Source organism: Mustela nigripes, chromosome 7, assembly GCF_022355385.1.
Source record: "Mustela nigripes isolate SB6536 chromosome 7, MUSNIG.SB6536, whole genome shotgun sequence".
NCBI lineage: Eukaryota > Metazoa > Chordata > Mammalia > Carnivora > Mustelidae > Mustela > Mustela nigripes.
In genome coordinates this window covers 88,794,519-88,811,644 of record NC_081563.1, presented here as the reverse complement: position 1 = coordinate 88,811,644, position 17,126 = coordinate 88,794,519, and the positions used below count along the sequence as shown (strand labels likewise).

General features: G+C 35.8%; 2 protein-coding genes across 9 annotated transcripts in view; both read right to left on the bottom strand.

The window, feature by feature from the left end:
- CCDC138 (coiled-coil domain containing 138) overlaps nucleotides 1-10,372 on the bottom strand; it is a 133,578-nt gene extending 123,206 nt beyond the window's left edge. For 4 of the 7 annotated variants that reach the window (XM_059406390.1, XM_059406396.1, XM_059406394.1 and 1 more), the window contains exons 1-5: nucleotides 10,197-10,372; nucleotides 9,036-9,114; nucleotides 6,784-6,904; nucleotides 4,847-4,974; nucleotides 1,269-1,456 (exon numbers count right to left, since the gene is read on the bottom strand). In XM_059406390.1, coding sequence (XP_059262373.1) covers nucleotides 1,269-1,456; nucleotides 4,847-4,974; nucleotides 6,784-6,904; nucleotides 9,036-9,114; nucleotides 10,197-10,289 — 609 coding nt within the window. In that variant the 5' untranslated portion in view covers nucleotides 10,290-10,372. The remainder of the gene's footprint in view (nucleotides 1-1,268; nucleotides 1,457-4,846; nucleotides 4,975-6,783; nucleotides 6,905-9,035; nucleotides 9,115-10,196) is intronic. The other 3 variants (XM_059406391.1, XM_059406392.1, XM_059406393.1) reach the window with 3 other exon arrangements.
- A 2,033-nt stretch (nucleotides 10,373-12,405) lies between these two features.
- Nucleotides 12,406-17,126, bottom strand: part of LOC132021656 (E3 SUMO-protein ligase RanBP2) — an 84,544-nt gene continuing 79,823 nt past the window's right edge. For both annotated transcript variants that reach the window (XM_059406387.1, XM_059406388.1), the window contains exons 26-29: nucleotides 15,463-15,605; nucleotides 14,486-14,759; nucleotides 14,018-14,352; nucleotides 12,406-13,635 (exon numbers count right to left, since the gene is read on the bottom strand). In XM_059406387.1, the coding sequence (XP_059262370.1) occupies nucleotides 13,330-13,635; nucleotides 14,018-14,352; nucleotides 14,486-14,759; nucleotides 15,463-15,605 (1,058 nt within the window). In that variant the 3' untranslated portion in view covers nucleotides 12,406-13,329. The remainder of the gene's footprint in view (nucleotides 13,636-14,017; nucleotides 14,353-14,485; nucleotides 14,760-15,462; nucleotides 15,606-17,126) is intronic.

Sequence of the window (17,126 nt, the reverse complement as noted above, 5' to 3'; positions counted from 1 at the left end):
ACTCTGTCACTCACTTGCTTAAAAACCTGTAGCCAACCTGAGTGTTCCTTCCCCAGGCTGGTAAGTTCAATCTAACAAATCACTCCTTTCCAAAAACCTCCCACCCCCAACTCTTGCCACCTGGAATGCCCTTCCCATCCCTCTCTTTTTTAAATTTTACCTCAGTCAAGTACCAAGTTATGTCTCTTCCTGAACTGTTCACCAGTGATTTTAGGGCAAAACAATATTTTAGGCCAAAACAATATTTTTCTGAAATGCTATTATAACCTGAAAATAAAATGAGATATTGGAGTATTTTTTTAGATAATGGTTTTTAAAAAAATGTTTATTTCCTTATATACAAATACAGCAGAATTCCAACTAGAACAATTTTGGTCAGGAATTGTATATTACACATACTTTTCCTCCCTTCTGTACTCCCACCTAGTGGACACTTGATAAATACATGAAGTACATCCTTTAGAAACAAAAAAATCCCAAAGACGATAAATACCAATGTTCTGCATCGAATTTTGGTGAGAACTGACAAGAGAACTTCTTACATATACGTATGTAAAATAATGAATCACGACACGACTTCAAAAAGCACACTTTAGGGGCGCTTGGCTGGTCAGCTGGAGGACCAAGTGACTCAGGGTTGTGAGTTCAAGCCCCATGTTGGGTGTAGAGATTAATAAAAAAAAATAAACTTTAAAGAAAAAAAGGACACTTAACCAGCTTATATTTCTTTTGTTTGTTTGTTAAAAAAAGATCTTATTCATTTGTTAGAGAGAGAGAGAGATAGTGCACACAAGAGAGAAAGCACAAGCAAAGAGAACAGCTGGCAGAGGCAAAAGCAGGCTCCCTGCCAGAGCAAGAAGCCCGAAGTGAGACTCAATTCCGGGACCTTGAGATCATGACCTGAGCCAAAGGCAGATGCTTAACTGACTGAGCCACCCAGGTGTCCCAAGATTTTGTTTTATTTCTTAAGCAAGGGTGGGAGGGAAATAAAGAAATAAACACAAAACAGGAAACAGTTGGAATCTAAGAAATATAGCTATACCTAAAAACACCATTTATTTTTTCCCTCAGCTATGAATTTTTCCCTTCAATACTGTAATAAATTTGTTTATTCTTTGTGATAAATCTGTCTTTGCTCCCTTTTGACTTTGTCTCAACACACTTATCTAAAATAATTAAAATGAAATACTCTGTATTCAAATTTTATATATGTCTCGTGCTTAGAACATAAATATAACTCAATTCTCAATTCATTTTTTAGTTCTTACCTGCAGTTTCTGATGTATTTGAAATAATTCATCATAGATCTGATTAATCTGATGTGGAAGTATTCTTTGCTTGTTTGGTGCTTTAGATGTTGAACAGCTGACACGTCTCAGAGGGGAGTCATTTGCATTACTACAATATTCAGTCCAATTTCTTGAATTTGATGCCACATTAGTTGGCTGGGCAACTGCTAAAAAAGAAATTTAATTATAAAGCTTACTGATTTATAGTTTTAAGTATTCTCAGAGTACTCTTCAGGAAGAGTTATTTCAAATATGAATTGAAGTATTGTTAAAAAGTTTCCAGTATTAAAAACAGTATGAAGGTTCTTCAAAAAGTTAAAAATAGAACTACCCTATGACCCAGAAACCACTACTAGATATTTATCCAAAGGACACAAAAATAGTGAATCGAAGGGGCACATACAGCTGAATGTTTATAGAAGCAATGTCCACAATAGCCAAAATGCGGAAAGAGTTCAGATGTCCATCAACAGATAAACGGATAAAGATGTGGTATGTATATAATATATATGTGTGTGTGTTACATATATACATATATATACATATACACATACATATATACATGTACACATATATAATACACATATATACATACACACACATACACAGAGACAGTAGAATATTACTCAGCCATCAAAAGAATGAAATCTTGCCAATTAAAATGACATGGATGGAACTATAGGGTATTACACTAAGTGAAATAAGCCAAAGATAAAATACTGCATGATTTCACTCAAAGGTGGAATTTAAGAAACAAAACAGATGAAGACAGGGGAAGGAAAGGAAAAATAAAATAAGATAAAAACAGAGAGGGAGGCAAACCATAAAAGACTCTTAACTATAGGGAACAAACTGAAGGTGTCTGGAGGAACATAGGTGGAGGGAAGGGATAATTGAGTGATGGGCATTAAGGAGGGCACTTGATGTAATGAGCACTAGGTGTTATAGGCAACCAATGAATCACTAAATTCTACCCCTGAAATTAATAATACACTGTTACCTAAATTGAATTTAAATGAAAAAAATTTTTAAAGTCTTCAGTATTACATGCAGAAAGAATTATATATAGCAAATGTGGTAAATGTTAAAATTAGAAAATCTGAGTGAAGGCCTTACAGAAATTCTCTATGCTCTTTTTGCAATTTTTCTGTAAGTCTGAAATAACTTCAAAATGGACTTTAAAATGCATAGAAACACTCAGGTATTACCTGCCTAGGCCAAGAAATGTGAAGTTACTTCAGAAACCCCTAATCACATTCCCTTCTCTCCTCTAAACCAAATTAACCTAACCCAAATACAGCATTAATCATTGCTTTATTTTTTAAAATTTTTTATGATCTCGGTAAAAAAAAATTTTTTTTTAAAGATTTTATTTATTTATTTGACAGAGAGAGATCATAAGTAGGCAGAGAGGCAGGCAGAGAGAGAGGAGGAAGCAGGCTCCCTGCTGAGCAGAGAGCCCGATGTGGGACTTGATCCCAGCACCCTGAGATCATGACCTGAGCCGAAGGCAGCGGCTTAACCCACTGAGCCACCCAGGCGCCCTGATCTCGGTAAAAATTTAATAAAAATTAAGACTTTGTTTTGCCTGATTTTAAACCATATATAATGTCTGTAATTTATATAATGATGTAATTATGTAATTTCTATTACCTCCTTTAAATATGTTCTTGTATTAATGACAGAATCAGGTTCACAAATCTTCACTACTTTAACCTATTTTATATTTTTGTATGTCAACATTCCACTACAGGTGGATATTTGAGCTCTTTGTCTATACAGGTGCTCTACAGTCTTGCATGTGGCTGCTGGTACACATGCTCAAGAGTTTCTCTAGGGTATATGATTAACAGCAATATTGTTGGATCATAAGGGACACATACAGGTTCAACTATGCCAGTGATGCCAAACTGCTTGCCAAGGTGGTTATATTAATTTACTCTCCCAACAGCAATGGATGAACAAGTTCCTTTTGCTTCACTTCTTTACCAACACTATATTGCCAGAATTTATTTTCTGTTAGTACTAAAAGTGGTTTTAACTTGCATTAGCCTTCTTGAGAACCCTAGCTTTAAGAAAGAATCTCCTATTGCACTCCCCATCTTCGACAGACCTTAGGGAGCCTAAATAAAAAAAATAAATAACACAAATTTTTAACAAAGAAAAATGTTCTAGAGGGCCTGACTGGCTCAGTCTGTTAAGCACCATCTCTTGAGTTCGGCTTAGATCATGATCTCAGAGTAGTGAGATCAAGCCCCATGTGGGGCTCTGTACTCTTCAGTGAGTCCACTTGGGATTCTTTCTCCCTCTCCCTCTGTTCCGCCTCCTCCACATGTGCATGTAAGCAGACGCACTCCCTAATAAATAAATCTTTAAAAAAAAAAAAAAAACTGCACCTCACTCAGTTCAGCAAATGCCCCTAAAGTGAAAGTTCCATTTTTTTTTTAAAGATTTTATTTACTTATCTATTTATTTAGGGTATAGGAGGGGGAAGAGAGGCAGAAGGAGAGGGAGAAAGAATCCCAGGAGACTCCAGTGCAGCACAGAGCCCTACACTGGGCTCAATCCCAGGACCCTGAGATCACAACCCTAGCTGAAATCAAGAGTTAGATGCCCAATTCAATGAGCCACCCATGTGCCCCCAAAGTGAAAGACACTTTCACTGCTTTGCTTGCCTCTCTAGGTTCCCATTTCACAGTCTGTAGCTTAAATATTCCTTAATTATGTCAACTTTTAAATACATTCAACTTTTTTTCTTTTACATTATCCTCTATTTTCTATTGTTTTTCAGTGGGAAAATACACCACGTAGCAAGAAACACAAGTCCAGGCCAAATTACTTTTCACTTTCAAATGCTGAGGTGAATAGAAAGAGGATGATAAAGAGTGGGAAGGGAGAAATGAGCATGTTGTATGTAGACAATATATGCCCAGAAGAGATGCAAAAAGGCTATCAAAGGGGCAACAACACTGTTCTCAAAGTCCTGCAAACACTCTGGTTGCTGTTGCCTTGAAATGCTGACAAAACTATGACATGCAGCCACATGTATAGAGAGTTACTAAATAAGTGCCTGATGAAGCTATACCTTAAGTAATCTGGAGTACTGTCTTAAAATATTAAAGGATTACTCAACTCTACCACAGTATTTAATGACTTCCTAACAAATACTAATATGAAGAAATATGAAGACATTATAAAAAATATTCAACTGATTATTAACTTATTTTGGTAATTTTGAGAACATAAGAATACTTCTGGAAAATAATGAAGTTTACTTTTCTCCTTTAGTTAACAATAAGCACAGTTAATATCTCATGGCTTACAAAAATACAGAAGACAGAAATATACATACACTTGAGGACCAGTGTTATTACTATGGGATAAGCTTTATGTGCTCTACTTGACAAAGCTATTTTTTTAAAGATTTTATTTTTAAATGTGGGGCTTAAATTTATAACCCTGAGATGAAGAGTCACATGCTCTATGTACTGAGCCAGCCAGATACCCTAACAAAGCATCTTTTTAAGTAACTATTCTAAAATTATTATCTCTTTTACCTTTTTCAATGTCTTTAAAAGACTGTTTGGTTATTTTGGAGGTACTAATTCTATGATCATTCTCAATTAACTCTTCTTTTGTTTCTTGTTGCTTCAAATCTTGAAAAGAATCCAGTTCATCATCTAGGCTTTAAAAAAAAAAAAAATCTAACAGCATTCTGCAAGTTTTCTACAGCATTTTAAAAAGACAAAACTGCTTTTCAAATATTAACAGCATAACAACTGAAAAAATGTAACAAGCAAACATTTTTAAACATGGAAAACAAAATGTGAAAAGTAAACCACTGATCCTAAAAAGTCACTAAAGGTATCTTTCTATATATTCCATGGGCTTAATTTAAAATGACATATACTTGTAGAATGCTCTATGACTTCCATACGCTTTCTTTTGATTCCTAATACTTCTGTGAGATAGATATACCAGCTACTATTAGCTATAATTTTAGCTAAAAGAGCTAACATTTAACAGGAAGAAACTGAAACCTAAAGAATTTAAATAACTGACCTAACTAGTAAAAGGTAAAAACAGGTGTTCTCTCCAAAAAGATGATCTCAAAGTTGAAATTTCTAGAGCAATGCTGCTAAGAGGAATATAATTCAAGTCACATAAGGCAATTTAAAATTCTCTAGTAGCCATATTAAAAACATAAAGCTACAAAATTTCAACAGTATATCTAAAAGATTATTTTAATACATAATCAGTATTTAAAATTATTAAGGTATTTTGCATTCTTTCATTCATCTTTAAAATCCGGTGTATATTTCGTACTTGTATTTCATGTACTCAGTAGCCTCCTGTGCCTTGTGGCTACTATGCTGAACAGCACTATAATCCAGATTAGATCATAACTAGAGATTGTGAAAAAAAATGTTTAATGCTATAAAAACTTTCACAGCTCAAAAGCTTCAAGTTATAACTTGAAATTACGCCCAGACCATTTATGATAACAAAAATGATAAAACTATGAGTTAAATACAAGAAAATCATTTCCAGAAACTCATAATTATCTCAAAAACAATTTTTATTTTCCTTACTCCATATTCAATCTACCTCATGTGCAAATCTTAAAACCACATCAACAAAGCCACATTATGAATGCCAAATGAAATTGTAATAATAATAATAAACATTTGAGTGCTTTTCTATGTACTAAGCACTGTTCTATGTACTTTACATGAATGAATGAATGAAGAAAATTAGGCAATTATATAAAAAATTCAAGCATCCAAATATCAATTACCTTAATAATATACATATATTTTTGGCAGTTACATTTTCTTCTCCCCGTGATTATCTCAACATTTCATTTTGTATACATATACATCTTTATGATTTAACATTATTTCAAAATGTTTACCCCTTCTTGATGCACTTAGCACCTCCTTCTGCCACATATTTATGGCATTTAATTTTATCTAATTCAAAACTTCATTTCTCCTTAGATTCCACTGTTTTTATATTGGTTTCACCCACTCACAGCCCAGCACTCTGCATGTAGTTAGCATCACCTGAGACTGATTTCTTCAATCTCTCTCTCAACTACCTAAAATATAGCTTACCACACTAGTAGACACACAATGGATACTGAGTTAAATATCACTGTCTAACAACTCTGCATTCATTTTTATCCTAGGTCCTTTAAAAAAAAAGAGCAAGGTTTTCATTTGGGTTCTGGATGAATAACCAGAAAAATAATTGTTCATCTTTCATACTGTGCAAATAACTTTACATTATACCACCAAACATACAGCTAGGTTTATGCTTTTATCACAGAAACACTCAGTAAAAATAAATCAGTCTCTTCAACCATTCAGCAGGCTCAGACTGCCTGTATTTCCTCTCAGAAAAAAAGCAAAGACATAAACAATCCTCCCTTTAATCTCAGTTTTTTTAGATACCAAAGGGAGAGTAATACTAAGGATTCAAGGTACTTTACCAATTCACATTTAAGTGTTTGAATGAACTACAAAGCGGTGTTGTGCAAAGCTTTCCTTCATCAGAATAACATCTTAATGATGAACCCACTTTATCTCCAGATGAGAAGATATCCAAACCATCTGTTAACAAAAAAACAAAATAGTAGAGATTACTAAAATCAGATACTAATCTCATTCTAGGCTTCTAAAGGTAAGGCAGCAAAATTACCTAATGATTTCTTATCTGTATGTCTCTGTAATGAAAACTTCAGAAAATAGGCATCAAATCTTATACAGCACTTTACTGATTTCAAAATGCTCTTTCATTTATTACCTTATTTGATCTTAGCAACAACTAGCTTACTATGAAGTTAGCAGAATAGGCACCTTTAACCCTATTCCAATGATGTGAAGTCTAAGGACCAGAGAAGTTACCTGAAATTATCCAAGTAACAGAACCAACAAATGGAAAGACTAAAATTTAGAATCCAGTCTTCTTTCTACCTATCATTATATGTCATCAGTCTTCAAATATTAAACATTTATTTTATAATTTTATATATTTTAAACATTAAATGTTTTTTATTAGACAGAGAGCACAAGTAGGAGGGGCAGAGAGAAAGAGAATCTCAGATTTTACACTGAGCATGGAGCCCAACACAGGGCTTGATCTCACAACCCTGAGATCCTGACCTGAACTAAAACCAAGAGTCAGACACTTAACTGACTGCACCACCCAGGCACCCCTAAACACTAAACATTTAACAGACTATTAGCCTCTATCTAAACTGAGTAAAAGGCAAAAGAGCTTCTCTGATAAATTTAGAAATTAAAAAAAATTTTTTTGAATCATCTGATTTTTTAACAGAGGCAGAATTTAGGGATTCATCAGTTGTGTATAACACTCAGTGCTCATTACATAAGTGCCCACCTTAATGCCCATGATCCAATTACCTCTTCCCCCCTACCCTCCTCTCTTCCAGCAACACTCAATTTGTTCCCTATAGTTAAGAGTCTCTTGTGGTTTGTCTCCCTCTCTGTTTTTATCTTACTTTTTCCTTTCTTTCCCCTATGTTCATCTGTTTTGTTTCTTAAATTCCACCTATGGGTGAAATCCTATGGTATTTGTCTTTTTCCTGACTTATTTCACTTAGCACTTAGCTTATGCTATAGTTCCATCCATGTCATTGAAATCTATGCATCCTTGTCTAACACATTTTTCCCCATCAGAAATTAAATGAGCTATACTTTTTAGTTATATATTTTATTTTTTTTAAGGATTTTATTTATTTATTTGACAGAGAGACAGTGAGAGAGAGAACACAGGCTTCTCCCAGAGCAGGGAGCCTCATGCAGGGCTCAATTCCTGGACCCTGGGATCATGAAGTGAGCTGAAGGCAGACATTTAACGACTGAGCCACCCATACGCCCCTTTAGTTATATTTTAAAAAGCTGGAAATTTGGGGCACCTGGGTGGCTCAGTGCGCTAAAGCCTCTGCCTTCAGCTCAGTCATGATCCCAGAGTCCTCGGGCTCTCTGCTGAGCGGGGGTCCTACTTCCTCCTCTGCCCGCCTCTCGGCCTACATGTGATCTCTGTCAAATAAATAAATAAAATCTTTAAAAAAAAAAAAGCTGGAAATTTTAGGGGAAATTTCAAAACTAAAATACAATTTTAAGATATTTTTAAGATACCAGACTCAGTAATAATTGGGTTTTTTTTTCATGTTGAAGGAATGTTTCGGAAGAGTGTTTACAAAATTTCAAAATGAAATAAACTTGGAAAAAAAATGAAATTCTCTAATCTACCATCTGATAAACTTTTAAAGATAATGTTTCTGCTATCATCTCAAAATTCAATGATTATACTTACTAGTAAAAACATCACTGAAGAAGTATCAGCAAATCAAGACTAATTTTAATTAGCTATATATGTTAGTTCCAAATGACCACATAATGTTCCAATCCACCCAATCTCACAGTATAATTATCTTTATCAAGTACATTTGGTAAGTTCTTCCAGTGCAACAATTATTACCCCTGTAACTTGGAAAAGTTTATGCTTTAAAAAAACAGCAAATAGTTTTCTTTATCTAATACACTATTTATTTTTTAACAATTTTAAAGGCAAAAATGCTGTAACTGAAACACCAAAAAGAATTCATTCGATGTTAAAAACATCTTACACATTTAAACCCCCAAAATCCTGATTACTGTTTTCTCTCAGATTAAATGTTAAAACTCCCAAATATAAAAAAATACTCCATCAGCTTACCTGGGGAGGTTAGAGATCTTCTCTTCCATTTAGCCTGATCAAAACTTGAAAAATCATACTTAAAAGAAAAAAGACATATCTAATTTATATATTAAGAATCAATATACAGTCTCAAGAGTTCCCCACAAATTATGTATTAAGTACAAGGGATAATTACAAAGGTTAGAGTGGACATACTGGTAAGACACTACCTTAACCAACTGGTCAAAATTTTTATCACCAATAATGGGACAAAGCAACATCACATGTCTCCTAATGAACAGGAGCAACACATACATCACTCCTGCCAAAAATGCATAAAACCGGTATCTATCTAGTCATGAGGTGTATTCAGAGAAACTCAGTTGTCCTATGCTCTTCAAAAATATCAACATTATGAAAGGCAAAGACTTAAGAACCTGTTCCAGAATAAAGGCAACAGAAAACTAAATGCAATGCTCATTTGTGGATTGTATCTGCACCGGGGGAAAATTTTACAAAGGACATTATTGAGATAATTGGTGAAATTTGAATACGCACTATACATTACATATTACTGTGTAAATGGTAAGTCTCCTTAATTTATTACCGTGGATATATAAGAGAATATCCTTATTCCTAGAAAATACACTTAAGTATTCATATTTGGGGGTAAAAGTATCACAGTGCCGGCAAGCTACCCTTCAAGGGTGTATGTAAAGTCAAAACTAGGAAGATAATGGTAACGCAAAAGTGGCAAAATGTTAACTGGTGAATCCAAACGAAGTGTCCAAAAGAGTTCTTTGCATTATTCCTGCAACTTTTAAGTTTGGAATTATTTCCAAATAGGAAGGGTTTTAAAGGAATTAAAATTGCTTTTTGAACTCCACACCAGTCACTTGTAAATTAACGTGCCATACCACTATGTCTGATACATCATAAACCTTCAAGAATTTATGGAGAAGGCATTTTTCTGGTAGAAAATCTGTTTTTCCCACATCGGGAGCATCTGCGGCCACGAAAGACTTCTGCTCCTCCCGCCTCCTTTCGCTAACCCTGTTTCCCGCAGAGTGGCTCGAGGCCCGGAGAGTCACTCCCCCGCCCGGGAGCCTTCCTTCCGCACCTCGGCCCCGAGGCTTCACACCTGCCGGAACCCGCCCGCGGGCACAGGGAAGGGTCGAGGTGAAAACGGCTAGGCCTCACCTCGGCGAAGCGGCTGCCCCCTAGTCCGTAGCGGCTTTTGAGACGCTCCACTACCAAATCCTGCCCGGGCGGCTTCACTAGCCTCGGCTCCATATTGCGCCGAGCTCGCCGTTGTCTCCCCGGGAACAGCTTTCAAACACAGAGCTGCGGGGCGCGCAGGGGCGGAGCTCGCGCAACGGAACGGCGACGTGACGCACGGTGCGCCCCGCCCCTCGGGGGGGATGGTCGGGAGCGGCGCGGAAACGCGAGAAGACCCAGCCTGACTGGGCGGCGGCGGGCGTGGCCAGAGGAGCGCGGCCACTTTAAGTTGAGCCCGGGAGCCGGAGGCGAGGGAGAGGAGCGCAAACTGGAGTCCCTCTCTCACTCTCTATACTACGTTAAAAATGTCCGGGTGTTACAAACGTTTTTCCTGCTGAATGATTTAACGACCAATTCCTTTACTCCTGTGTTAACTGGGCTAAGTGGCATTTTATCTTTGACTTCAATTTTTTGCTACTTGCTACCGAACAAAAAGTCCGGTCGTCCACAGCAGCAGTTACACTTTAGCAGGTGTGGCCCCTCACGGGAGGGCGCTCGGCCGTAGCCTCAGGCACCCCCACGGCTTCTGGGGAAGCCACCACTTGCTCCCCAAGCTGTGCGCCTTGCGTGCATGTGGGAATGCGTACACGCTACGTCCACAGACGACGTGGTCACCAGGACGGTCCAAATCTGACTTGGTGGCAACCCTCTCTTGGCTCTAATATAGCTTACGTGTATTTAGGGTGCGTTTGGACATACGAAAGTAGTGTTCTTTCATCAGGATGGCCTTTGCTAACTGTAAAAAGGCAAAAATCAAGAATACATCGTACTCCAAAGCACAGAATTCTTAAAAAGGATTACTCCCTTACTTGCCCTGCAATTGGCCTGGGTTCCATATGTATCTTAAAAAGCAGTATTAGAGGGGGTGCCTGGGTGGCTCAGGGGATTAAGCCTCTGCCTTGGCTCAGGTAATGATCTCAGGGTCCTCAAATCAGATAGCCCCGCATCAGGCGCTCTGCTCAGCCGGGGGCCTGCTTCCTTCTCTGCCTGCCTCTCTGCCTACTTCTGATCTGTCAAATAAATGAAATCTTAAAAAAAAAAAAAAAAAAAGCAGTATTAGAATGTGAATTTCCTGTATCAATGTAATGAATGTAAGAGCATGTACTTTTTTTTTTCTTTAACAGCTTTTCCCAACACCCAGAACAGGGCCAGGCATTTGTACATGCTCAATATATATTGGGATGGTATACCAACCCAAATCCTCTATTAAACCGAGACTAATTGAAAGGAATAACTGAATAACCACTTAATTTTTCTCATTTATACAATTACACTAGTGTGATCCTTTACTTTTCTAAATCATGAATGTTCAACAGCACGTCTGGACTAACAAATCCTAGATTCTCAGGAGTATCTTTCAAGTTCTTCAAATGCCAAAGGTTAAGAAGATCATTTTTAAAGGTAGTTACCTGAAAATCATTTATACCAATACTCTTTGCCATCAAATATTAATTACAATGTACAAATAATATTTTATACTCTGTTTTAAACAGATTTCTAATGAGATAATAATATAAAGTCAAGCCAGTTTGGGGGGGGGGGGTATACGTGTTGTGGATTTATACATTAGCAATTAAGTAACAAAAAGAAATCACAAAGTCCTCTCCTGAAATGTGACACAAAGTCTTTGTCATTAATGCCCCATCATTCATTTCCATCATTCATTACTCACACACAACAGACACATGATATCCCTCCCCTCCTGTCTGGTGGGTATTATATGATAACCCATTTCCAAATCCCCAAACAGAATAAATGCCACTGTCTTTCACTAGAAAAAAAAAAAGAGAGAGAGAGAGAGAGAGAGAGATGATTTCACTAGGAATAACACAGGAGGGTAGTCACTGTTGGTAATCAAAATACACAGTATTTTGTGCTCTAGATTCTTTATAGTTGTATATTGAGTAGACTGAGGAGAACATCTCCCCCTCACTAACCCCCTCCACCACGTTTTTAGCACAGTTTGCCTTTTGATACTAATCATTTTCAAATAAATTTTTAGTGTGTATGTATCAAACTTGAAGTCACTTTCTTGGGAGCCTTGGAAATTATGTGGTAGTCCGATTTACAGAACTTAATTGTCCTCTTCACTTTGGCTCTAGGATGAACAAACAACTAGATGCACAAGTAATAAGTTTTTTAAATATCATGGCTGTTAACAATTGACACTTTATTTTTGCTACAAAATTCACCAGAAAAAGGTACTGCAACAATCTAGTATAAAGCAAATCTTTAACCAAAGAACATGGTATAGACCTTTTTTAAATAGTCATACTTTATCACAACAACTGCAAGGAAAAATTCAAGTTCTATCAGAACCAAGCTGCAGTTTGAGGTAGTAGAAACAGATGACAGAGAAGTTAAAAAAAACAAAACTTAAAAAAAAAAAACTAAGGAAATACTTGTTTAAAATGTAAAAATTAATTTAATACCTTTGAAAGGGCACAGGAAACTACATATCATTTAAGAAAAGAAGGTACTCTACTTAAAAGTTAATTTAACTATACAGGAGGTGCAAGGATTATAGAAGAGCACTTTGGTTAAGTCTCTACCCTCTGTGGCTCTACCCATTCATAAGTGAGTCTCTATGCATAAATGAGCACACCAAATTTAAAATTACCAAATATATTTCAAATCTAAAATAAAAATTATCCAAGTTGTGGTCCCTTTATTCAAATGGTAAATTTATCCATGCAGGAAATTCAGTATCTTAAAAGGTAAAATTAAATTGCATATATCATATTCCTTCAATAGTTTGAGAAGGTCTATTGCTTTTAACAAGATTAGTATTATTCCATTTTAATACAGATATGTCAGGAGTACATAAACACAAGTACACCTGATTTACACCAGTGTTTAAACTTTTATTTCACACCATGCAAGGTCAATTATAACACATTAAAAAGTGACAACAGCTATAAGCTGCAATTGTACATTTATACATTGGAAACGTCCATTTTCAAAAGCTGAACATAATTATTACCATATTGTCACAACAGCTAAGCTTCAATTCAACTGTTTATACAGGTAAAATTTACTAGAAAAAACAATGATTTTATATCTGTCCACATTCTGTGATACTAATTCTTCGACTAACAGACCCTTTAGGAGAGCCAAATGATTCAATCTTTTTCACAGTATCCATGCCATCCTTAACAAACCCAAATACTACATGCTTAAAGTCCAAATGTTCTGCTTTTTTCAGTGTTATAAAAAACTGAGAATTATTGGTATCCCGGCCTCGATTGGCCATTGATAGTAAGCCAGGACCAGTATGTTTCACATCAAAATTTTCATCTTCAAATTTATCTCCATAGATAGATCGTCCTCCTGTTCCATCATGTTTGGTGATATCTCCCCCCTGAAAGAAGATTTCAATTATTAAGAATTTTGAAGAAAATAACAAAATACCACAGATCTACCACTACAATGTTAAGTCCTAAAAACTCGACTTCCTTGAGAATGTGGTTTGAAAATTAAGAAATACCCATTTTTGAAAGACAAAAGTGAAAAGGTCTTTTGCCTACCCTCAATTTCTAGCAGGTTTCAAGGTATCAGAAATTTAAACCATTTTACGTTGAAAGTTTTTGTAGGGATAGGAAGTTGGATGTGACACCAACTAATATGCAGAAAAGCTTAAAGAAATCTTAAGAAAATTCCAGGTGAAGAGAAACACTCAAATTTCCCAAGTTCATGTGGTTCACTTTCTAGACTTCAACTGTGATCCACAATTAAATACTTACTTGGCAAACAAAATCTGGAATTACTCTGTGAAAAATGGAGTTCTTGAAGCCAAAGCCTTTCTCTCCAGTGCAGAGTGCTCTGAAGTTCTCTGCAGTCTGAGGAACAATGTTTGAAAATAATTCCATGGTTATACGTCCTAGAGGTTCATCGTCTGCGCAAACATCAAAAAACACCACAGGATTTGTCTCCTTCGATAACTCTGCTGTCAGTGATACTTGTCCTTTTTGGAGTTTCAATAAATTCTGTTGACATTCTTCAAATTTTTTTTTAAAACAATCAGCCATTTCTTTGGTTTTAAACCTTACTGCAAGCTGTTCCACTTTGGCTTCTCCATCTATTAAACAAAACAAAACAACATAGGGACAACCTTAATATTAAAATAATTGTTATAAGCTATCTTACGTATTTGTTATGGATTTTAGAAAAGACCAAAAAAGTAAAAAGTAGCATTTGCATATAGAACTCACCAGCATAATCTGAGGCAGTCCAAACTAAAGCATTGTTCGAAACATTCAAGGGTTTTAATTCCATTGTTTTCGTGATGACATGGTTTGCACACACTTTAAAAACCTGGTCTCTTCTCATTAGGATCCGGTAGTAATTCTTCATTGTATGCCAAAGAATCTTTATGTCTCCTATACCACGCTCTTTCCACTGACTGACTTCTCGATCCCATCTATAGAGTTTGGCTCTCTCTTTAAATAAAATTTCTTCATCTTCTTCTCCAGATTTTACTTCTACCTATGACAGCAAATAAAATTATAAGCTGCTGCTTTTAACATATTACATGACAAATTCCAAAGAACCAAATTCCACACAATATTGTCTTTGCAATGACATTAACGGAATTTGAACTACAGTATCAAGATAAATTCCAAGGGCTAGGAATACATTTGATTTGGATGAAGCAGTAAAGACCTGATTTGTCATGAAATATTTCTCTTATATAGTATTCTTCCTACTTTTGGAAAGTAAATACATTGTTTTACGGGACAGAAGAGATTCCAAAAAGTGTTCTTGAAGAGAAATATCAACTACTGACTGTAGTTGAAAACTGACAAAGTAATTTGCCTAAAATAACATTCTTGTCCTTTTTATTAAAAGAATTTTGGCAAGTATGAGACTGGATACTTTTTACTTCCAGAATTATATTATGAAAACAAGATATTCTAAAAATATATGAAAAAAACTTAGTTCTTCCCAACAATTTCATGTAGAATTTATAGAATTTATATTTATATATGTGTCTATATATATATATATATATATATATATATATATATATAAATAAAAATAAAACTGGGATATATATATATATATATATATATATATATATATATATAGCCTCCACTTGAAAGGGTAAATATTCTGAAAGAAATGCAAACAAAGTTAGTCCTGCAAGTCAAGCCTATGTCAAGTTTAGTTCCATTCTTTTAATATTTACCTCAGGTAATGACACTATTGGTTCAAAATGGATATCTTCATTGTGAACTTCTTCATCACTACCATCTTCATCTTCGCCAACTTTACTGGTTGACTGTGCTCCAAACACAGCTGCTCCAGTATTTGCCCACTGGAAATTCTTATCTGATGAATAAATTAGGATATTTAAACAGTGGTATCAAATTTTATATGCTTTTAATCCCCCTGTTTCGTTCTTGAGGCCTGTAATTTCCAGTGATAGGACATATACTTTTAGTAAAAATGCTTAAAATATTACTCTGACAAGTTTAACTCATATAGTGAGCACACAGTACTACTCACAGTACAGAGTACTGTTTATGCTTTGAGCTACAAAGATAAGATTATCTGAGCCTCCGGCAAATTTCATGATACTGAACTATGCAAGAACTTTCAGTAATGAAGCATATTCTTAACACACACCCCAGAATTTTGAACAATTAGCTCAGCTCCAAAGGTAATTTACCTCATAAAACATTTTATCACATAAGAAAAATAACTTTTGAACCTAAAAATGTCCTCTCAAAGAGGCCACACCTGCTACTTCCAAAGCAGTCAAAGCAGCCTAAACACATTTATAGCTTTTCTACCTCAACTTCTTCCTGAAGTAACTACTGCTGCAGCTTAGATTTCTTAGCTAGGTGGTAGAAGGTAGCACAGGGAGAAGCTCACTGACTCCCAACTATCCTCAAGGGATACCAGGCTGTTGGTGCTGTAGACTCCCTATTCCCACGCAGAGAAACAAAGATTGTTACTCTCCCTTAGGCCTTGGAGAAGATGAAAACTAGTTACTTCTTCCTCCCCATTTCAGCCTCACTGTCTTACAGAGTAAAGAAACATCTCTTAGCTTTTCATCACTTGTTGATGAATCACTGTCTTAGAAAATTCCATATCCAGTGCTAAAAACTCTTAAGGGGCAAAAATATCACAGATCATTTAAAAAGTAACTCAGCACCTTAAAGAAAGCACAGAATGAGTATCTATTAAGAGTATCTCCCTCTATGCCAGATTTAGTGGGGAGGGGGAAAAAAAGAGAGAGAGAAAAAACCTCAAAAAGAGAAAGAAGACAAAAGTCCTTAGGAAGATATTGCAAAAGAGGGGTGCCTAGGTGGCTCAGTTGGTCAAGCAACCAACTCTTGGTTTTGGCTTAGGTCAGGATCTCAGGGTTGTGAGATCATGCACAAAGGCTCTGCGCTGGGCGTGAAGCCTGCTTAATATTCTCTCTCCCCTTCACTTTGCCCCCCACCAAAGCTCTTGCATATATGCACACACACTCTCTTCTTTCTCTTTCTTAAAAACAAAAAAACAGAAAACAAAGCTGGTTCAGGAACTCCCAAGCAAAAAAAAAATTTAATTACCCCATAAGACCCTTGAGAAGTATGGCAGAAAAATTCCAAAATATCTCAGTGGTTCTTAATGCTGGGTGAATTTTAAGAATCACACAGGAACTGTTAAGATATCAATGCCTAGGCTACCACACCCAGAGAGTCCAATATAATGTTTTGTTTTCTTTTAAAAAAAAAAAAACAAAAAACAAAAAATGAAAAACCTCCCAGGAAATTCTAATATGAAGCCAAGGTTTTTTGAAAACCAGGAGAAAGAATTTTATAGTAAAAATATAAAATTATACATGTCAATAATCACAAT